The following is a 24,329-nucleotide window of genomic DNA, read 5'->3' as shown; positions in this document are numbered from 1 at the left end:
CGTGACGCAGTCGGTAATTCAAATGAACTCCAAATGTGGTAAAGGTAAATCACCTTATTGTAAATTGTATAATTCACACAATCTTTATAATTCAGCCTAAATATGTGAGCTTTGTTGTAAACATTGGAAACTTGTCACTGTTCATTAACTCCAACATTACTAAACTGAACAGGCATTTTTGGGACGTGATCTCGTTAAACTTGAGCAAGGAGTTCATGTGACTGGTGCATGGACTTGCACTGGGTTCAATCGGCCGCAGGTCAAGTCATTTCACACTCTATCCATCAGATGGCGACCGAGATCCAAAGTCAGCAGGTTCAACAGGGTTATGAGGCAGGTAGAAAAGGTGATTTATACTCTCGAACTTGAACAAAAATATTTGAAACCGAGCAGCAAAAATCAATCAAGTGTCACAGTTACACATCTGAAGACAATGCACGGTCAACATGGTCAGATGATACAAATCACCAAGTAATGGAAAAATAAGGACGCAAGCCAGAGGGCTAGAACAGTGAATAAGAAATTGTTTATTTATCGTGAACATAATTACAAGGAAAACCAACCTGCCCGTAACATTCTAGCTTCAGTGGGAACCACTCTAAGTGAATCACACTCAACACAGTATGTCATCTCAAACTGCTTTTTATTACATCTTTAAATAACAGTACATTTTAATATAGTTTCTATCTTGCATCCAGCTTTCGGTTGTACACTGACTGACTTGAAAATGAAATACAAATGGTGAAAAGGGAATAGAAGGGGTGCAGAGCTCTATGGTTATTTGATTGAGAATGAGAGAAAAGCAAAGGTATTTAATGTTGCCTTTTTTTAAATTCAGTTTTAATTTTTTTGCCAACTCCAGGCCTAAAACACAATCACAGCACATCTTTTTGTACAGACTGTTGCAGCGAAAAAAACAATGGCACTACTGCTAAAAGGAAGAGCGTCTTAAATTTACAAGTGAACAAAAAAGTCTGTCATCCAGATGCTGCAAGTTTTTTTTAAATTATTATTAAAGAACAGAAAAAAACCTTTATGAATTTTGTTTGCTACAGAAGGAATGAAAATTTGCCCTATTGGTATGTTTAGGTGATTAAATGTATTTATGCAAGTGTGTACAATTTACATTTGGTTCTAAATAATTTGTGTAATCCCTCCCAAGTATGGACTAAGCAACCTTTAATAATGCTGAGTTTGCTTCTCGTGTGCATAGCTTTGACATTTTAGTTGTATTATGGTATGCACGGAGTAGCAAAAACAAAGAAAGTCAAAACTGGGGGGAAAGAAAAATAAATACCACTGTATTTCTATATTCAACAGGTTCTTTTCTTAAAGAAAACATCAAAGGACTTAATTCCATATTATGCACCTTTAAGCAATTCTACAGCATGCGATTCTAAGAGATAACCCACCCATTGCAGACAACCAAAATCTTTTTTTTTTTAGTTTTTAACTTAAAAAGTTTCAATATTATTTTCAAACATTGATTTATACAACATGTCATTCACAGAGTAGTAACTGCATTTCCAAGCAAAGAATGGGCACCTGTTCGAGAAAGTTCTGAAACGCAGTTTGGCTAAAATGGAGCAACTCCCTACCCGACCACATTCCCTGGTCCCAACCACAGCAACACAAAACTACAGGAGGGGAAACAAAATAAAATAAAATATAGAAAGGGTTGGCTGGATTATGATCAAATAGGTTAATGTTCATTTCATTAGTCTAGACTGACGCGAGACCAAAAAAAAAAAAAAGAAAAAAAAAAAAGAGTTTCAAGAATTGTTAAATGGTTTTGTTTCTTTTTTGTGGTTTTTGCATTTGAAAAATGAGCATTCATTTATAACAGCATGTGCTTGGTTAGTTAATTTTTTTTTTCTTTTGACAATATTTCTATATATGCAAAGTTTACATTTTTGTGCAAACAAAGATTTGCGGACTACACTGAGGGGGAAAGAAAGATTTCATGGGTCTAAATATACAGCAGGGCCAGAAGTGGCTTGAGGACTCCCTGTTGAAACAAAATTCTCTCACTTTGTTCTCCTGTGGGATAAAGCTGAATTCCCAAGGATATCTTCAAATTAAAACATTCTATCAAACATGTAAAGATTAGCAAAAAAACAAAGATTTGATCCTCATTTGATCCTCAACAGACAAGCTAAAGATCTACTTCGACAGAGATGAAGGGGTGAAAAAAACAAAAATTGAAAGATGGCCCAGACGCTATGAAGCGGTAAATCGCTGTCGTGTAATAATCTTCACTCAAGCTGTGGTCATGAGTGGAATGAACAACTTTTCCATTCGTTCATTCAGAGACAACCAAATTCCTTGACCTGCACAGTTAGAGCTGAATGATTGACAGACAATTGTGCTCTTTTAAAGAGGAGGAGAAAGAGAGAGAGATTTTTGCCCTTACTAGTTTTTTGGGTGTTTTGAGTCAGTATCATGTTTTGAAAAGATTGGATATGCAATACAATTAAACATTGTGATGTTGGAATGGTCTTCCACGCAATTTTGGAGTCCGGATATAATCTGCAAATGAACAAACCACTGTTAGTTGCAGATAGAATTACTCAACAAAAGGCTTGATGCTCAAATAGAGTGATACGACCACAATGTCCTTTGCGACGGCTGCTAGTTAAAGCAGCCACAATTAGTGGGAGACCATGAAAACACAGGCCATCAAAATTCCCCAGATTATCAATGACAGCGATTCCTAAACGTGAGCCGCAACACAATTCCTTCAGCATCACTGCATAGTAATCACCTCTGCTCCGCACAAAACATAGCTCCCACACATAGCTCATTTTACAACATAGAAGATGACCGGTTTTATTTTAGGAACCCTTTATAGTTAGTTTTGACTAATTATAATTATTTAATGTTTTTATTTCATTTTATTTACAAGAAATTAGTTAACCAATTATTTTATTAGATAAATAAAACAATATTTTAACCAACACATTTTATAAAAAATGGTCAAATGAATGCAATAAACCTGATCAAATGTGCCAGGTCAGTAATAGATGGAAGTGGGAATAAAAAAAATAGCCTATTTTGTTAAATTAATGCATTTTCATTTTTAATCACATCATTACAATTAAGTGAATCATCATTAATCAACCTATTTAATTTAGAAAATGTCATGCTTATTTTACCAATATATTATTGTTTACAAGAAATCCTTTAATAAATTATTTAAATGCTACATGGATTAAAAACAGCAACACTGAAGACATTTTAGGGGGAAAAAACAGCTGCATGAATGAAACTATTATCATATTTGTGGACTCTTGAATGTAAATGGTCAGTGGGCCGGATTACAGAAAGGCACGAGCCCCCCGAGCCATTCTTTGACTTATGTGAAAAAAGCCACAATGTGAACATCCTGGAATCTTTTCATACCTTCAGACTCTAGTTCCAGATCTTGAGGAAGCTATCCCAGGACCCTGTTGCCACTGCCATGCCATCGTCAGTCACACCCAAGCAGCTCACCCGGTTATCATGACCAGCCAGGACGCCTGTGGACACAGTGAAGACTCAAGAAAAGCACAGCCAACTCATCTGCAGCTATGTAAATAATTAGAGATGGCCTGGTCGAGTTTGAGTCTTTGGTTATAAGTATCTGTCAATACCTCAGCCATGCATTTAAAAGAGTGTGAGACCCGCATGCGCAGAAGAGATGGCAGCAGCACGCAGAACCTAGTAAATGTGGTCCCGTGTGTATCGGCTCATCTTTTCATCATCTCATATCTACAGATGAGCCATGCAAGAAATGTGAATAAATATTTTGGGGAAATGAGGCAAGGTTTTTCTATCTCCAACTACACTTCCCCAGAGGTCTTCAAATTTAATTTAGGGCTTTAATATTCAAGATTTAATGATGGCAAAAACTGACAATAAATTGTCAGATTCTATATCCTATGGTGTATTCCAATTGTAGTAGAAACAATCCAGAATGTAATATTGTTAACCTTTAAGGTTCCACACACTACAGTCACAATTGTGCTAAAAATAGCCACAAAACACACAGGTGTGTGTTTGAAGTGACCACAAAGTGATCAATAGGTGTAAAGTATGCATGCCTTCCTATGGGGCTCATCAGCTGTTGCAGGCAATATCTGGTGTTTTAACTACAAAATGGAAAATTAACCTTCAAGTTATGTCATTGCACACTAATGCTATATTAAACAAATGTGACAAATTATTTGTCTAAATTTAACCCAACAAATGTTTGAGAAGAAACAATGAAAATCAATCAACAAAGTATTTAACAATCAACAAGTACTGCCTGGCAGAGCAGGCCTAACATCTTGATAGGTCACCTTTGAAATAAAATCAACACAAAAAATTCAGTCTCTAACACAGTGGTATAACTCAGCCTACGTGTGACCCAAGTTATTCAAGATAACAATCCACAATTGCAAAACGCACTTGACGCACTAACAAATCTCGCAATGCAATTTCCGCTACTTATAACTCTAAGTAACGGATATTTAAACAATCAGTAACAATAAGAAGAATCACCTGTGTACAAAGACGCGAACGTTTCTCATCGTTCCCTTGCTCTTACACACTCGCAACGCACAATTTTTTTTTTTGCCATGCCAAGGAAACTCAAAAATAGCCGGAGATTTATGCAGATTGAGAAGGTTCAGTTCTGGAAGAAAAAGAAAATCTGCGCAAGAATGAATTCGCAACTGCCTAACAGTGAATGTGACCCTGCCCAAAAAAAAAAAAAAAAAAAACTCTGCGAACAAGAGAACTTGTGGGTGCTCAACTGCAAGTATGCAGGGGTCCACTGAACATCCACCAAGCTAGCTATATAAAAAAAAAAGTCAGTAACATGGCAACATGAACCACATCAAGCAAAGTTTACCTGCACGATCGGCCTTCAAGGTGTCCCAGACATTGCAATTGAAGTCATCGTAGCCAGCCAACAGTAGGCGGCCACTCTTGGAGAAAGCCACAGAGGTGATACCACAGATGATGTTGTCATGTGAGTACACCATCAGCTCCTGGTCGGCACGCAGGTCAAACAGCCGGCAGGTGGCATCGTCTGAGCCCGTGGCAAAGGCATTGCCATTGGGGAAGAACTGCAGACATTGGCAATTGTCATTTTCAAATAAAGTGTTGATTGTATGCAATGTGGATTATTGGAGGCACTGTTAGGAGAATGATGATTCAGAAAATTTCAAAGAACAATTTGGGCCACCGCACATTGCGCAATTCTGTCTAATCTGACTCAGACCCGACAATTGGAAAATACAACAGCTGGTAACTCTACGCCCCCCCCCTCACGCACACACATTGGGCGAGAGTAATGAATGGACGTGCTGTAATGTGACTGGTGTGAGCATGTATCGGGTTCTGAGGCTCACACATTTTGAACCGCCGCTAAGCCAGTGGCCAAGACTCAAATTATCATGGCGATCTTTAGTATGTGAATAATATGTACGAGTAAGGGAGCCTTACGCAAATGGCATTGATGTCAGACTCATGGCCAGTGAAGGTCTGCCGGCACATTCCTTCTCTGATGTCCCAGAGTTTGGCTGAGGCATCGCAGGCCCCAGACACAAACAGCCTCGTGTCGGGTGCCAGAGAGAGGCTCATGACATCACCGGTGTGGCCAGCAAATGTAGTTGTCTGCTGTCCAGTCTCTATGTCCCACAAAGCGCTAAAATGAAGTGAGAGGGACACAATCAAAATAAGGAAAATGGGCGAGTCAATCTTATCAGCTGCAAGAAGGCAAAAGAGATTGTAAGCGCCAGAGTGAGACCAACATTTAGTCCTAAATCGAGGCGGTCAACTACAATCAGCAATGTAACTGCAAAGTGGAGACAAAATGACATTAAAAATAACATTAAATGAGACAAATACTAAGAAAAATGAATAATCTGAATTCCATAGAGTTGAATAAAAAAAAAAAACCCAGATCACTAATAGAGTTAAGAAGTGTAAAGTCGTGCTTGAGGCAGAAGTTATGTGCAAGCTACATTGGGTGCAATGTAAGAACTCACCAGGTGGTGTCTCCAGAGCTGGTGACAATCTGGTTGTCATCCAGGAAGCGACAGCAGGACAGGTAACCTGGTAACAACAGCATCAAGACCCAGTGTTTGTGGCTCCTTTCGGCTTTTTCCCCGAAGGGGTCGCCACAGCGAAACACCCGTTTTTGTCCAGATAATTCGCATGAGAAGTGTTTGGCACAGTTTTTACGCCGGATGCCCCTCCTGACGCAACCCTCTGCATTTACCCGGGCTTGGGACCAGCACAGGGGAGACACTGACATGCCCTATGGTTGCATATGGTTCCCTGACCGGGAATCGAACCCAGGCTGCGGGCGATGAAAGCTCCGCATTCTAAAACTGGACCATCAGTGAAAAGACCCAGTGTTTATTACTGATAAAAACTTTTAAGTGAAAAATAAATCTTGCTTCCTTTATTCTTCTTAAGTTAATCAAGATTGTGCTTCCCTCCCTACGGTGAAGGAACAAGAACATAAATGCTGACACTTCCTGTGTCATGTGACACTGATCAGATGAATTCTTGCCTTCAAGCACAAAACTTTCATTGGTAAAGGCTGTAGAGCTACAATATATTGAGCTACAATATATTCAGCTACTGCACAACACTCATTAGACCGTAGGATTAGAATATCCCTGATGTGAAAATCAACCAAGAGCGCTAAATTATGAGTGAACGCTTGGTCAATGTGCATACGGAGAAAAAAACTGCACCGGAAGTGTCCGCATGACAAAGACATGGGACCTTTTGCCCTCTATTCTTGACTTCTTTTACAGTATTTTCCGCACCATAAGGCGCTTTGGGTTATAAAGCGCATACTCAATTGCGGGGACTATTCTGTACTTAATCCACACAGGGCGCACCGCATTATAGGGCGCATGTACACTACCGTTCAAAAGTTTGGGGTCACAAAATTGTTTGGGTGACCCCAAACTTTTGAACGGTAGTGTATTTATTTATTTAGATAATTATTTATAGATGATATATATAATCTTCTGTGTAAAAAATCTTATAATATATATGTATACTTATATTCATAGATTATATATAATCTTATACAAATATAAGATATAATTTATAATATTTAATTCATAATATTTTATTATAATAATATTTACACTACCGTTCAAAAGTTTGGGGTCACCCAAACAATTTTGTGACCCCAAACTTTTGAACGGTAGTGTATGTCATGACTTACAGTAAACGAAGGAAAACGTCACGGAAGCAAGACAGTGAGTTCGGTTGTACTTTATTCTACTATTTAACCATGTACTGGTAAATTGATATTAAAACACAAATCTAAAGTCCTCATCTTCTCGACAATAAACATGCCAAGTTACGGGCTGTCATTGTCTCGTCGTTGTCACGTTGCTCTTCGGCAATGATCCGGCTTTCCAGAAAGCTTGAATTGTGCCTCGTAGGCATGTCTCTTTATCAATGTCATTTTAGAGGGTCCTTATGCTGTTTGCTTTGCACAAACCGATAATATTCATTTTTCAACCGCAGTGGAGGTACATACTTTAAGTATTACGTGCAGTTCTCTGATTGGTTTACCGCCCGGTCTATGTATTTTACGTACAACGTAATGTCATCTGATTCTGGTTCATTGGGTCTACATATTACATCCCCTGTGGTGGCAGCCACACAACATTTAAAGACTTTGGAATTCGGTCCACACAAAACATACACCTTATAAAAAGGTGCAACTTCGGTTTTTGAGAAAATTAAAGGCTTTTAAGTGCGCCTTATGGTGTAGAAAATACGCTAATTGAGTCTTAGGATCCCTCACCAAAATTTCCAAGAGGAATTCGGACAATGTAAAGAGTAGTAAATCGGATTTTGCAAGGCTGTGGTGACTGGAGATTAAGCAAATCAATCTGGTGTGCAGCCTACCTGTGTGCCCAGCCAGCTCACGGCTCACCCGCACATTTCCCTCACGGGTCTTCAGGTTGTAGATGGAGCAAATGTTGTCCAAGCCACCACATGCGACATAGTTGCCAGAAGGGGCGTAGGCGCACGTCATCACCCAAGAGGAGCGCAGCGGGATGGCGTGGACCTGAAGAGAGGGACAATATTGAATGTTATAGAGCATATAATGACATATGTTTCAATGTTTACCATTTTGAGGGAACAATATTAGAGGAAATGCTTCTTGGATAAAGAATCAAAGACTCTGAAATTGGGCACGTGGCCTTAAGTACAGTGATTCTCGACTGGTAGACATGAAATCCCAAATGCTTTATGTGCATTTGATGTCTTATCAATAATTACAGTAGTCACGTTCCCCCTCAGTTTGTGTTTAACATCAAAATGTGAACATACCAAATTTACTTAATTCGTTTTAATACAAGCAGTCCTTCCTCACTTTATTAATACCCTTTGCACAAGTAAATGTCAATTTAGGTTAAAAATGGGATGACCATACATTTTCACAGGTTATGGAAAAACACCTTTTCTCCATATCTATTCGCTTCCAAAATAACAGGCAGTCAGGCCATTGCCAATGATATACAGTTAACTAATTTACCTTGTTCGTGGTGTAGCTGTCCCAAATAATGAGTTTTCCATCCTGGGATGCACTGACCAAAAGCCTAAGGGGGGAGGAGTAAATATTGTTTAAATTATTTAGAATTTTGTCACTCACTTTTTTTTTATAACAGGGAAAAAACCAAGTGATTAGTACTATACACAAATCGGTGGTCGTACGAACAGAGTAGCTCTTGGGCATTAAATTTGGATTATCTAAACACAAACTCGAACTCTATGTTCTTATTCGCCTTCTACTTCCTTTCTTCGTCTTGCCGGCAGCCACAAGGACCATTTACAACACCAATGTGTGCAATAATAACCGACCCAGTTCCTACCGTTGGCCACAATGCAACGTGAGATTCTACTTAAGTTGACCCATTTGGAACAAAAATAAATAAATAAATAAATAAATAAAAGACAACAATAACCCATAGTTGGAAAGTAATGGCTGCAATCTGAGAATTATACTACATTTTCTAACAACAATGTGTGGCTTTTCAAAACGTTTTGTGCAACGTATGGTGTAAATAAAGCGCTGCATAAGTCTTCTGGAATTACTATTTAGGATATTTTTTTTTATTTTTCTGGGAAATGGATACATAGACGTTTTCTTTGAACAAAAATGGAAAGCTCTGGGTAACTGGGGCTGAGCTCTGTTGGGCAGGTGAATCCAACAAGTAACTACAGTGACAGCTCCAATGCACAGAGGAGCAGGAGAAGCAGTGAGCAAAGTACATCAAGGCCCACTGGGAGCCTGCTAATCTTAACTACCGTATCTCCGCACCATAAGGGGCACTGAAAAGCCTTTAATTTTCTCAAAAACCGAAGGTGTGCCTTTTGTGTGGACCAAATTCCAAAATCTGATTCCGATTGAAATCATTCCAACCGGAGATCTGTGGTCAACTGTTTACATGTGACGAGCTATTTCTGTAGTGTTGTGCACGAATAAGTCGTAATTTGTTCACTCATTCGATTGGGCGTGGCTTATCGATTTATAATTTTGTAGACTTGAATGAGATGTGTGATGTCACTGGAACTAACATTTTGTTTACATGGCAACTGTTAGTAGCCCTTCTCATCTGTCAACTTGTGTGGGAAATAGCATTTGCTTCCTCCAAAGAAATCTTTCTTCCTACTAATGTAGCGGAATAGGAGTATGAGCCTTTGACACAGTAACTTCAGCAATTAAAAGGAATTCGATCACTTGTTGGATGCCCGGAGTGAGCCGACCGGTTAGCTTTGTGCTAATAGCAAAAGGAACACCACAAGCGGATGGATTTAAAATTGGACCAAAACAATAACTAGTTCAGGAAATAGGGGATCTTGGAGATTAAAGTTTTTTTTTTGTTACCTTAAAACTAACATGTACGATGCAGGTAGGCTGCTGCCGGAACAGACATCAATACATAAAGCTTTTACGGCAATGGTCTTTTTGTTAAGGCCCCGATTATAATATGACACGGACGGAAATATGGCTCAAGAGAGATTGAGATTTTAACCTGGACCTCAGAACTGTGGGGCAGAAATGCTAACCTAGCTGCCGTCAATATAAATATGTTGCTCAAAACATTTGTTTTTAAACCAAAGATCAGTGGTACAAATTTCTAGATGTTTGTAAGGTTAACAATGTTCGCAGACATCCAACTTCACCATTTTGTGTCCAAGGGGCTAAAAGGCGGACACAATCGAGATGCTGGGTCAAAACATGTGACCTTTTTTCTTGGAGTCTAAATCTCAGCTGGTAGTCTAATAAATACCAAAGCCTTCAGGCGAACGTTAGTAGATGAATCAGAGGAAGGCTGACACTTTCTCATGGAATTTAGACTGCTACGATGGTGGGGTAACAGTATTTTGTTTAGTTCCAGTCATTGGGCTGTGAAACAATCTACGCAAAAGTTTATTTTTAAGTAAGAAATACTGTTCAATGAAACTCAATGACTGACCTCACCGCCATCTTGGGTCGTTTCCCTACCCACATGCCCAACACCAAAACCATAAACAGGACCCATAACATAAGACACACTCTAGAGGGGTGTGATTAATGCATGTCCAATAAGCATTCAACAAAAACAACAAGGATTATACTGTTCAAATACATTACAGTTGACTTGTTAGAACACTTGGTTTATGTTAGTCTCATCGACGATGGCTTTGGGCAGATGTTAAAAATAGAGGAGAGCTTGTGGATGCAAGCTGGAGCTATTGTGTAATTCTAGGACTTGACAAGTGCCCTAAGGAGAAACTCTCAGCAAAAAGACATTCAAGTAAGCTTTTACATCTACTTCCTGCATTTAGGCAAGGGCATGGGTCGATGGCATGAAATATTTAGTTAATGGACTGACTGCAACTGAATAGAGTACCTTGAATCGGTGCCCCAGTGCATGGCATAGATTTTAGCCAGATGCCCCCTCAGTGTTCGGCGAGTGCGCATCTGAATTCGGCCAACGGGGTCAATGTTAGCTGTGATCTAGACGGGATTAAGAGACATTTTTACTAAAAGGCAACATATCACCATAACAGTTAAAAACACTACTGTGTTTCAGAGTAAATCAACGTGAAAGGCATTTATGAAATAAAATATCTTGACTACTGTATTTTCCACAGCACAAGGTGCATTAATAGCCTTTAATTTTCTTTAATTTTGAGTGCACCCAATTCCAAAATCTGTAAATGTTGTGTGACTTTGGTAAGTGCTCTGCTTGATTGATTGCCGGAACATTTCCTGCCAACACAGGGACATCCAATACGTACGCTGGAGCGCTAAACCAATCAGAGAACATTAATTAATACTTAAGAGTACGTACTCAGTTCCGCCGTGCCGAGGTATACTGCCAGTATGTGCAAAATATTATGTTTGGCTAATGAGCCCCGAAAATGGCACCAGCGGATCGGTTGTACATGAAAATAGAGCAGTCATGAGTTCAATTTGGATACAGAAGATAAGGATGGATTTGTGGATGAAGATTCATCAAAATAATGTGAGTAGCACGTCCATTGTTAAATAATAGGATAAAATACAGCCCAACTCACTTTTTGGATACCGTATGTATAATGCAATGCGCCGTGTGAATGGGTTAAGTACAGAAATAGCCTCCGTAACTGACCTTTTGAACCGGAGCGCCTTCAGGTACAGAAAATACAGCAGTTTTACATAATAATTTGAGAAAGACATTTCATTACCTGAGACAGGGTAGCATCAGCACACGCTTTCCTGGCATCCTGAAACACAACACAAGTACATTTGAATTAAGGAAGACAATTGTTTCTATATTTGTAACCCACGCTACAAGTTGTACTGCAAGTTATGTACTGTTGAGTGCACCTTAATATAAGGTGCAACCACTAAATTGAAAAAAGAAGATAATCCTTACGTGAATAGGTCACACTTGATTTATAACCCACAGGCGTCCATGTTGCGACATGGGATATTTACAGAAAATGACATTACAAGGACCAAGTTTTAAGAAAAATAAACTATGTTACCCCCCTCAAAATTACTGTTCAAAAGCAGTTTTTTCTCCGTGTTCATGTATTATGCACTCCCCTGATTTGCTAGTATCCATCCTCATAAAGTGAAGAATTATTGGGACTGGGATTATTGGGGCTGTCCAAACCTGTATTTTGTTGTGTGGGCAACAATTTTCCCCCAATGCTCTCTCACCTCAGGCACACTGTAAACATTGGGGATGGAAGGTTTTTTATTTTATTATTATTATTGTTATTATTATTATTATTATTTTATTAGGATCTTTTGTGACATCACATGAAAGGGCTTCATCCCACATCAGAATGTACCTTGCTCACTCGCAGCATGTATCTAGGAGCTGTCACCACTTTCTGATGCGAGACAAAGCCCCCTGAGAATCGGAACACTTTTATTCTTGTCAATGCGCACAATCGAGGGCTCGGGGTTCAAAAGGAAGATGTAGAATTGGAATTGGCCCTTAAAATGTATTGGCAGCAGGAAGCTTGTTATCCTGTAAAAATGCATATATTAGCCACATCATTGTTTAAGATGCAGGGTCTTAGTTCAAAGGATGTGGGGGGGGAAAAAAGCACCCTGAGTTGGTGGCCAGCAAATTGCAGGGCACATATAGACGAACAACCATTCACTCCCATACACATACATAAGGTCAATTATAGAGTGCTCAATTAACCTACCATGCCGTTTTTTTTTTTTTTAGAATGCGGGAGGAAATTTAAGCACCCTTGGCAAAGCCACGCAGGCACAGGGAAAACATGCAAACTCTACATGAGAAGGCCGGACCCCGGAATGGAACCCACAGTCACTGCACTGTGAGGTGGACGTGCGAACCAGTGCTCCATTGTGCTGTCTGATCTAATTTACATTTAACAGCTTTTAATACTACTTTAAAAAGTTTAAAAAAAAAAGTCCTGTAAAGCAAAAACCTGATGGCGGGTTGCAATTGACTTACTCGGATCTGGTTCTTCAGCTGCTCAGCCTCCTGTCGTAGCTGATCCAGTTCACTCATTTTCCTCTGCTAATGGTGTGCTTCGCTCCGCCGCCTAGATTCTTTCTGATCTGGAGGTGACAAGATAGTAGTAGTTAGTAACTTTAAAAGTTGTAATGTGGCTGTGCAGTAACACTACTGGAATAGGAAGTGCAAACTTTGTGCAAATTCATCAGAGGATGTGTCCCAAATCCAGTCAGCAAAACACAAGATAGCTGAAAGCCCTTAACACTACGACAGTAAGAAATTATTTCAACAAACAACAAAAACATAGGACTTAACATTACCCAACAAAAGGTCACCAAAAGTAGGCAAGGTTCCAACTATTTAGAAAAACAGAAGGCTACACCACTGCAACACTACTTTGGCTTTTGCAGAACTACAGATAAAAACACCGGTGCTCACCGATTGGTGAGAGGCAGCTGATGAAAATGTTGCTGCTCTGGCCTCAAGACTCTCAACTATCCTCTAATGTCATTCCTGTAATCCTGGGACACAGTTGATTCAGCTCCTCAAGCCAAATCCGTTTAAGACAAAACCTGCTGATGATCTGAACAGCAGTGGCTATCCAGTTGACCCCAATCCTTGGGTTGAGGCTCTTAGCATCAACACGTTCACTTTCCATACAAACAAGTCATATTAAAAAGTAGAATGCAAACAGTGGGGACAGGGATATACTACAGCTTTCAGTAGACCCAACCACAACGAATGCAGGAGAAACTGTTTATTCACCTTGCTCATCCAAGTTGAAAACTAGCTCAAGGATGAACCAATATATCAAAGGCGACAAAATGTCCATTTTTGAGACGACCTTGTCAACTCCAACACTCAAACGGTCAAATTCTTTGGCGAAAAACAAACATTAGCTTATCCTACCTCAAAGTTTCTCTGTACTGCTTTCCAGGTAGCGTTGAGAAGTTCTAACGGAACACCTCCTTGAGTGAACAAGCCTCCAGCTACCAGTCAGCTGATTGGTCAGTGTTGGGTCTACATCTCGGCAAGGCGCCTTAACTACCTACGGTAATCTTCCCGCTGAAAGATGTAATCACAGGCTAATTCTCCTCTTATATATTGAGGAGATAAAGGTTGAAGTTGAATTGAAGATACAAATGGAAAAGATAAGAGTTCAGTGGACTATTATTCAATAGGTGAAATGTGATACGCTATTTGTTCAATTGGAGTGCCGTAGTGTGACATCGCACACAAGAACATAGACTCTTATTTCTTCACAAATTATTCACAACTTTTTACTTAGGTTAGTTCCTGTTTGTATTTTGAATGCATGTTTCGCATTTTCATTTTATGAAACCATGACAGCGACCGGTCTCGGAAACAGACTTCTCTATGTGTTGTTGCAACTTTGAGAATGAGAGACATGGGTTTAAGGGTCTCTCCTGGATTTGGGAGCAGAAAAGGGTCAAAATAGCAGGTGTACCTTGGGAACAACCAAGTGAAACAACGTACGACTACAAATATTTACAAGTGATTTTTCTAAACAAGAAGCCCAAAGCAACCGATGATATGCGGCCCTGGCAACCATGGCCGCACAGACCCTTCTACGGTTACAAGAGCATGAGTGCCAGCCCAAGCACAACAGAGATTGGACATAACTTCACCGAGGGATTGCTTCTCAACTGCTTGAACAGGCACATAAACATACACGGTAACATACACATAAATGTATGCGTGTAAAGGAAGTACCGCGGTCCATTAGGGCGTATTGTACCGCGCAGAGCGAACCAAACGGTTCAATATTTTGCCGTGTATCGTTTCACCACAAGTTGCGAAAATTGTTTTTAAAACTATTCGATTGTGTTTGACAGCCCGAACAAGAACATCAAACCACTACCTACTGTTGCAGTTACGGGTGAATAACCTACTGAAGTGTTTCTGAGCTTTTTGCCATTTATTTATTCTATACCACTTATTGTGTGCAGCAGAAACCCATCACACTTCAACGGGACAATATACATATAGTGTACATTTTAAAAAAAGATAAAGGACCTCAAGGTCCGGAACGGGACAGGCAGTTTTCATGTCTCAAAATGATCAAATAATGTCAATAACTGATATCAGAATTAAGGCGTGACTGAGGACTTTTGCTGGTGTTGAGGCCACACTGTAGCAGCCGAATAGAAAATGCATTGACTTCAGTGCCTTCTCTTTCTGCCTGCTATTTTTAGAGGTAGAGGGGGAGGGGAAGAGAAAGAGGGGAGGGATGGAGGAAAGCAGACTTCACATTTTCCAGCCACCCCTATCAGTAACGACATCTCGTGCACAGCATAGTAACGAGTAGGGAGGAAGTGCCATGCACACAGGCACATATCGGCATTTCTCATAACTACAGAACAGACCACGTACATCTCTCTCCTTTTCACACAGAAAAGAAAAATCAAGCTGAATCTACTACGGCAACCTAATTATGACCCCCCCCCCCCCTTTGGATAATATGGGTGTGTGCCTCCCCAGTAAAAGACACGTGGTGCAACACGAGTCAAGGAATGTTGATTTTAAATTGGAATTGATTCAGCAAGATTATGATTCAATGTGGTACGGTTAGGTTTACAAAGGTATGTTGCAATGAGTTTCTCGTCATTTTACACTATGAATGACCTCGTCAGTCGTAAATTAGTCATTTATCTCTGTTATATCTCTCCATTACAAAATTATTTGATACATACTTCGATACCCTATTTTAAAATAGAACCACTCTATTCGTGTCGATGCACCAACATCCTTTGAACAAAACCGATTTTCCAACTCAAATAATTTTTGTTACACCTCTACTGAATGTTACAATCCTGCTTAACTAGTACATATACAGAATAACACCTTTCAAACATCCATAAAAACTGACAATCCTGCTTAACTAGTACATATAAAGAATAACACCTTTCAAGCAGCCATAAAAAGAGTAAAGGGACTACAGTATTCTTTTCAGGTGCATTTCTTCATATGAGTGGTGTGCAGACGGAACATTTGGGGTTTCACAAGAGGCTTCTCTATGATGACATAAGGGGTGAGCAATGACCGTCTCCGATACAAAAGAGGATCGAGGCAGAAGAATCAAGATGAAGGACAGGGCCAGATTAAACTAATGCGAGGAAAGAAGGCGAGAGTCGAAACCTCAATTTAAGCCCCGGCTGCACAAATAAGTGTAACTCATCGTATATATGCACAGTGGGTTCAAAATGGGCACCAAAAGAATGCAGGTTAGTACATACATTCATAAAAGACAAATCACAATTCCAACACAGCTTTATTAAATGTTCTTCGCCTTGTCGAGGTTAACTCATTATTTGTCAAATAATTCATTAACAAATATATTTGCTATTAGCAGGGAATAGAGACCGGTCCTAGGGTGGGCACTCCACATACACTGCCTCGCTAATGATGAGGTGAAATAAGGAGTGGCGTGGTAAAATATTTCCCACATTCACTAGTGGCCAATATGTCAGTTATAAATGACCTTATTTAAAGAAAAAAACAAATTGCATAGTTAGGGGTGTCACGATCCAATATTTTCACTCCAATAAAAGGAATCTAATTATTCACTTGAATGCAGCCGATACGGTACATAGCTCTCACTACATTTTGGCCACAAACTTTTAATTTGACATCAATTCATTCTCTGTAGTACTGACCCTAATCTGTCTGTACCAAATTAAGTACCAACTTCAGTTCCCATGCCTCCCATCCGATGAAAGTACCAAATTCCTTATACCTTGTTTTTAGGGGTGCACCCAAGCCCTAGTCTACCAGTTTGAAAAAAATAAAAATAAATCTAGACTGCATACAAATCCTTACACCACCACTGAGTGTTGATTGCAGATGATCTTTGCCAGAAGTCTGTCAGCAGCTAACTGCAGTTTCTTCCTGGAATGATGTTTACAAGGTGCCGCAATCTTGAGGACGGAGCATCACGGTACAGGCGTTTCCCCCATTTTTCTGTTTCCTTTGTCAAAACATTCAGCGGATGTGGCGATAAGAGTATACAAGCACACGGTGGTTTCTCTTACTCCAAAAACGCTTGCCTGTGCTCATCCAGGCTTCAAAGAATCATACTGTATGACATTACCAGGTCACAGGATACATCCTGACGGAAGAACTGATGTCAACAGCCAAACATGGAGCTGAAAACATGCCACAGAGGTTTAGGGCTGTAGTCAACCCCCCAATTATTTGTCGACTTTCAGTCGTCAATATTTTCGACCATCCGATTCATTGGTCACTGGGGGAAAAGAAAAAATAATATCCATTATCTCTAGATTAATTTAATGGGCTACAGTGCACCGACTGGTCCGTAACACAACGCTAAATCAGACCAAATAATGAAATGTGGCAACATGCTAATTGGCATTGAATAGGACAAGATGAAAAAGGGGATTTAGCTGCGTTGCTCAGCGTCATGACCGGGTTGCGCTGGTGCGACCACACACATGGGCCAGTTGACTGGTAGCACATATCAATCCAGACAGGCTCGTCACTCAGAATCGTCTGGTCACAATTTTAATCCCGAATGCCATCCAAATGTTGGCTGGGCCTCCAGCGCCAGCCAATGCATTGGTCTCTCCTGTTGGTTGAAGAGATCAAAACTGTGAAAACTGTGGGGCAGATGCTTTCATGCCTATGACTTTAAGACTGTTATATTTGTGAAGAAAAATACATCTCAATTTTACAGTCTAATTATGTCTCCCGCACCCATAACAATGATTTAATTCGAAGTCTTTTTCATCCCGTGAAACTGACATCAGCGATTGCTGAACTAATAAGAATTTGGCCGGACAGTGCTTGTCAAACCACCATCCAAACAACCAAACAGCAGACATCAGACCTCGATGGGTTGCACACAGGAAACTCCCCGCAAGTTTGACGTGAGCAGAGGCTGATCATTCACCTGAATTAAGTCGTCTGATGTAGATTAGGCCATTGTCTTGTGCCAACAGAATCAGAATTGTCTTCATTTGCCAAGTATGTGGGGAAAAAAACAAGGATATTTCTTCTCCTGTAGTATGTGGCAAACTAGTATGGCAGTAACAAGATGTGACACAAAGGTGGAGATACTTAACGTAATGTAAGGATACCATTAGTACTGTCATACTGAACGACGACAGCTGTGCAAATGATGCGCAGAAACTAAATTAACCAGTTGTGTAAAAATTACACACAATGCAGAGAATCGTCACATAGTTTAAAGTGACCGGTAGAGTTGTAATTATGATCAAGTCGAGAGTCAATAAAGAATGACTGATAGCAAGATGCTAAGTATAAACCAAAGCTAAAAGGTTTGGATAAATAATTTGTGGAAGTCATTTGAGATTCATACCAAGAAGGGGCCATCACTAATGGCACTTCAATGTGACAAAAGATTTGAACCCTTTGCGCATGTGTCTTTTATCCTCCTCTTCCTCCTGGTTGTTGGGTGAAAGTCCCTCTAAGTGCTTTTAGGAAGTGGTGCATGTCAAATGTGGCTGAAAAGTAACCAGGTCACAAAGAATGCTGCTACAAGGGACTAGGGGTAGTAGAGAAAAATACTGAGGGATATTTGCTCATGGACATTTTATAAAATCATCATCAAGTCAGTCTGACATCCCTGGCAACACACAGCTTGTTGTTGGGATGCATATCATAGTGTAAAATTATTGTGCAATAATTTGACAAGTAAGGGAATTCCAGCTTGAGCTATGTTCATTTCATTTCAGAAAAATCCCTAGACCTGCTGCAATGATAACTCATTAATTTCCCTGACGTTTATTCTATTAATTAGTGTCCTATGTCCAATGACAGAATCGGACGTTTGAGACATGACCGAATCGGACGTTTGAGACTCTGAGCTTAAACGGTTTTTGAGTAAAAAATAAACCACAACAGTGTTTAGGGACAAGCCGAATTTTTGTGTCGAGTCCATCATTGTGGTAATGTGATGCTGATAATGTCTGATTACAGCAGAACTTACATGGATAAAGTTGGCAGCAGAAGTTGATTGATTTGGGAAATGTTTCACGAGGGCACTGACTAGACTGAGTACAGTGTAGATAAATATAACCAATACATTTTGGCCTCGTTCAGACTGCCAGCCAAAATCAGATATTTAGCCCAACCAGATTGAAACTGACTTTTTTTTAATAATCTGAACAATCACAAAGCACATAAAATGCAATTTTTGCATTTGGATCGAAACCACATTCGGGATATGATTTTAAATCCGATTTGGACATGATGCATCTCAGGCTGAGCAACTCCAAACATGCAAATTCATTTTGGCTCTCCGTAATGTCACTACACGACACAAGTCTCAACACAGCAGAGCACTCCAAGCAAAGCAATGGGGTGTGAGTGCTAGTAAAGTAGGGGCGGGTGAGTACCGATACTAGCCTTATTTCAAGGTAACAGTACTCCCGGAAATTGCCATTAATTTCATCAAATTTGAAGGAAAATGACAATACTAGGATACATGCGTCTTCCTTCAAAATTATCTCATTGTCTTTGGGGTGGGGACTTTTTATGTATCATAAGTGCCGGTTGACTCTCCAACTAAAAAGCGATCACCGACTTAAAAGAACGAGACGTACTTATTGCGTGTGTGTGTGCGTGCGTAAAAGCAAGTGGCGCACTGAGATCACTTGTGCTATGTAACAGGTTAGAGGCTTACTTCACCTAACTAAGCGCTGTGGGCTGGCTAACAATCTATAAAATTATGGGGGTGATATCAATTTGCTTTTATTACTTCATACTTTTTACAGTAATGTACGCAGAGAAATAAAATTATGTGCGAAAGATGCTTGCATTGCTACCGATACATCAGGCCAATATTCGCTATTACTTAATTCATCGGCCGATATTCGTGTTTAGTAGCGCTGACTTAAAGTCAGGAACGTCAGTGGGTAGCCCCGTGTAATTGGTGCGGAGGAACATAGAACTCTAAATATCGGCATCGGCAATAGAACACCCCACATCGGTTGATCTCTAATTGCTATTTTAGCTGCACCAATTAGTAGCCAATCTGTCATCCTGCTCATCAATTTGTACTGTAATCCATTGTCGATCAAGTCCACACAATTGTAGTATACAGCAGCCATTTGAGTATCGGATCGAAACACCCTTAATAGTGACAAAGTGGTGTGCACCGTAGGAGATTACATTATTTTTAACACTCTGTCAGCATGGTGTACTTCAAAGTTCCACTGGTCTTTGCCACGATCCGGCTGCTAAAAGAAGAGATTAGTTTCACTCCATAACCACCAGTGTTGCATACCCCCACTTTATTTTGCCTTGTCATCACTACTTCTTGGTTCATTGTCATCTTTATCACTTCCTGTGTGATTCATTCACTTTAGATAGGAGACAGAAGATTCATTTACCAAAGGGTCCATGAGTTAAACTGAAATGGTTATCAAAAGCCGTACCAACATGCCAGCCTAAATTGCGATCAATATGAATGTGGCACTATATTTTATTGTTGTTATAATTAGAAAATGAAAATATTACAAATTTCATCCATGACAGCAAGTTGGCCAAGGGAGAGTGCTGTGACAGTCTGATTTTCAAGTTTCCTTGGCTAGGAGTGCAATGCATTTGTTAAACATAGAGCACTAAGACTGGGTTCTAGATGGGTGATAGAACATAATCTTTAGATGTGTGGTGTTCTGTGTTGAGATTATCTGAGCAAAACACAAACAACTTGGCCAAAACTGTTAAATGTCTGATTATCTATCTTTATATGTAAGGTCTGTCACAGAAATAAAAAAAAATTATGATTAAAATAATCACCATTTCTGTCTCCAGTTTTAATGTACACAAAAGCATCCTACCACAACAGGATGATAAAAACAAACAAAGTTGGTGCCATATTCCAGGATTGTATACTCCAGATTTTTTAAATATAAGAATAAACAAACCATTAAATATAGCTAAAAACAGAATGTCGTTAAGGGGAAAAAAATCTGAACGATTAACCGACCAAAGCCATATAATCCCACAGAGTGGAACACAGACTAAGAATATAATCCCATTTCTATCTAGCACTTGAAGATTAAAAATACACAATATGAAAATCCTTTTTTTTTCTTCTTTTAAACAAAAGACCACCCCCCCCCCTTGCGCAAGTGGCTAATAATACTAGCTACAATAACAAAAAGGAATGTTGCGGTGACGCTTGCCATAATAAACACTAAACACCCATGAAAGACAACCTCCTGACACATACAAGTAGAAAAAGTCATTAAGCCACAAGAAGATGTTGACCCAGGATAGCAATAGTATTGAGAATTGGACAACGTTTTAGCGAAACACTCGGCCACTTGATTGACTGGCGATGACATTATTTTATTTGTGTCAGAGAAGGAGGAGCCCCTTCTCTTCTGTTGTGGCATTGTATAGATGAAGCAGCTATGTTCCTATTTCGTAATCAAAGTTATGCAAGAAACGCAGGACCAAGTGACATTTCGACTTCGTTCTGAATGTAGCAAAAACAGAATGCCTCCTTAAGTAAAAGATAATGTTAGAAAGTGCTTGTCGGGACAATAAGCGGAAGCATATGGTGCGCTTTTTCCTCACTCTGTGAATCAGTAAGGGAGTAAAAAAAACTGGATTTGAATTAAAAAGTTGAATTGAAGTTAAAATATGCTAGCGCATTAAATTCATGAACAGGCATTCAGCCTCTTGTGTTCAGTGCATGTTCATGACCCCACATATGCAAAAAATAATGCTAACAGACTAGAAAGACCATTCTGTTTTAAACAAAATGAGATTGGTTAAATTCAGCACAGCAATTAATTATGTTGAATTGTTACTCAAATTCTTGTTGGTCCTTTTTTTAAAGTTTTGTTTTTATTTATGGGGCCACTTTGGCAGTGCAAATCGTTCCAAAAAGGAATGGATCTTGGATCCGATCTGAGGTTTGGTAAAATGGATTGTTAATAGAACAACAAAAAGGCCACAAATTACAAATAGTTATGTTGACATACATACTGTCCAACCAGAAATGGATTTGCAAATCTCACTGCTATTCATGCTCAGTCAATTCCCCCACCATGTTGTCCTACATCTGACTGCATACGCCAGGAAACATGTTTCTGAAAAAATACTTGATAAAATTAAAACGGGATATTTTCTAAACAACAGTGTATTATTGGAGGCTAGCAGGTCCCAGCTACAGGCCCTCCGACGCTCGGCAGCTGACTACGAGTGGGAGAAAAGGCGCTGATGAGGAAGGCTTTGAACGCCATCTTGTTGAGTGCAGCTACACGGGCCCTCAGTACAGGAACCCATTCATTGGGGGCGGTGGAGGGAGGGAGGGGACACACTGCCCAAATGAAGCCCCACCGACAAAATTCTGACGATTATTAGAAGACAAGAAAAAAAAGCGCACACAAAAATTAAATCGACAAAACGTTCGCGAGTTTCCGGCTCGACGCAGCCCGGCGGGAAGTTGCTCAGAGCGGCATCTTGTTGCCCCTTAGTTAGGGGGAGGCGCACGACTCAGCAACACGTCCGACTAGCCTCTTAACTTGCTAGGCACATTAACCTCCTAATATCATGCAAACGAGGCCACAATAGTGCTTTAGCGTCAAGAGAAATAGCATTCGATCGGGTTCTATATCACGGTGAACGATAGAAAGCATGAGTCGGCCGGGTATGGGACATGGCCGGTGGAGATGCTAACAGCTCGCCCCGCAACACATCCGAGGTCGAGATAACAGGATTGCACAGAGCCAATTAGACTAACTTTCTCTACATTACAAAGAAAAGATCAGCCACGACCTAAAATGGAAAAACATTTTACACATCAGGGCCCAGGGTCAAAATTTTAACTCTTGTGATTTTGGCTCGAGTCAACAATGTTGCCATAGGCTAATTAAGCTAGTATGAAGTGGCATCCCCGTAAAGCCTGGTCGCCGTTTATCTTAACAGTAAAAACTGATCCAATAGCACCTTCAGATCGGTTTTGCTTGGGACCACTGAATTAAAAAAAAAAAAAAAAAAAAAGACGAATTTGACGAATATCCTCCAGCCACAACACTACGCAAATAACGCTTCACGCAAATAATCTAAGCGGAGCAAATATTAGCAACGCCCTCCAGGTTTAAACAAACGCCGTTCCCAAAAACACCCCCCAAAATCTGGCCTAAATATGACACACGATCGAGCGAAACACACCCATGAGAGCCACGCCAGGCTGCGGCCACCGCTGGGCTAACTTGCTTGGACTCGCTATAGAAAACAGGGGGTGGTGTCGGCGGTGGTTCGGGTTGGCGAAGAAGCCATTTTTAGACTCAATTCATGCATGATGCTACGATTTGCAGCACGGCAGGAAGGAAACACAAATTCAGTATTTTTTAAAAGTGTTTCGCAAATGCCAGAAGTTGCATCAGGAATCTTACAGTTTTCAAGTTTCGAGGGGAAAATATTACCATACGATACGTGGACGAGTTTGGGATTTAGCGTAGACATGGAAAATATGGGCCGACATGTCGACTTGTTGGCAACAACTGGGATAGGAATTTGCACTTTAAACTAGCCCCCGTGCTGTACAGGAAAATTGTCTTAAAAGGGTCAAGTTAGTTGGCAGCTAGGGGAACTCGTTAACATTGCAAACTCTTACCTAATCATCTGTTTTAACAGTAGCGCATAGTGCCGACTTGAGATGGGTGCATTTAATTAAAAATCTAGACTAATGTCCCAATTACAATCTATTACCTTTCTATACTGTCCTGGTTGGCGAGTGGCAGGCTAACGACAACCAAATAAACTAACTAGCTAGGTAATCAACTAACCAACATAGTTAACCTCTTGTTTTAGCTGAAACATATATGGATTACATCGAGTATGGGTAGAAAAAATATCCTTACCTGCTTTCAAATGAAATCAGCGCTTAGAATCACATTAGCTGGAAACAAGTAAGAGCTCGTCTCTCCTCTCTCCAGCCAAGCGCTCGGATTTAGCTCAGTGAAGCTAGCGAAGAGCGGCACTCCCCGAACACAGTTTTGACCCGCCGAGGAGGAGGAGGAGGGGGGGCCACACCGGCACAGTAGAGCAGATGCGAGGTGGTGTTTCACCCCGAGATAGGCCTTCTGAGTCCCACGTGAGTGCTCTCCGGAGCCTCCACAAAATTCCACCTTCACGGCCAAAAAGATCCCCTCGTCCTACGGCGTCGTCGTCCCTCTTCACTTCCTCGGCGTCAAGATCTCAGTGGCTTCTTCCTGCGGCCATCAAACAGCAGAGATGGGCGCGGTAACCCTGCACTCAGCTCCGGGAAACCCCACGCTCAGGAGGCGTCACAACGTACGGGCCAAGGGTCGGCGACCA

At 40.4% G+C, this 24,329-nt stretch overlaps 1 protein-coding gene across 1 annotated transcript; it reads right to left on the bottom strand.

The window, feature by feature from the left end:
• Positions 1–626: 626 nt before the first annotated feature.
• On the bottom strand, positions 627–24,276 carry gnb1a (guanine nucleotide binding protein (G protein), beta polypeptide 1a). The gene is made up of 11 exons (XM_037245694.1): positions 23,873–24,276; positions 12,987–13,093; positions 11,731–11,769; positions 10,911–11,017; positions 8,549–8,612; positions 7,915–8,077; positions 6,018–6,084; positions 5,473–5,674; positions 4,877–5,093; positions 3,403–3,518; positions 627–2,529 (listed from the first exon to the last, which is right to left on the bottom strand). The coding sequence occupies exons 2-10, from the start codon at positions 13,041–13,043 to the stop codon at positions 3,412–3,414; spliced, it is 1,023 nt and encodes a 340-aa protein (XP_037101589.1). The 5' UTR covers positions 13,044–13,093; positions 23,873–24,276; the 3' UTR covers positions 627–2,529; positions 3,403–3,411.
• Positions 24,277–24,329: the final 53 nt, after the last annotated feature.

This window comes from Syngnathus acus, chromosome 2 (genome assembly GCF_901709675.1).
Source record: "Syngnathus acus chromosome 2, fSynAcu1.2, whole genome shotgun sequence".
NCBI classification, from domain to species: domain Eukaryota; kingdom Metazoa; phylum Chordata; class Actinopteri; order Syngnathiformes; family Syngnathidae; genus Syngnathus; species Syngnathus acus.
The sequence above is the reverse complement of the archived record's forward strand: the minus strand, read 5'-3'. Positions and strand labels throughout refer to the sequence as shown.

Coding starts and splice junctions, on each gene's coding strand:
- gnb1a (XM_037245694.1), bottom strand. CDS start 13,043: ATGAGTGAACTGGATCAGCTACGACAGGAGGCTGAGCAGCTGAAGAAC. Junction 5,094..5,472: donor CTGACATCAATGCCATTTGC/GTAAGGCTCCCT, acceptor CAATGTCTGCAG/TTCTTCCCCAATGGCAATGC. Junction 3,519..4,876: donor CTTGAAGGCCGATCGTGCAG/GTAAACTTTGCT, acceptor CTGTGTCCACAG/GCGTCCTGGCTGGTCATGAT.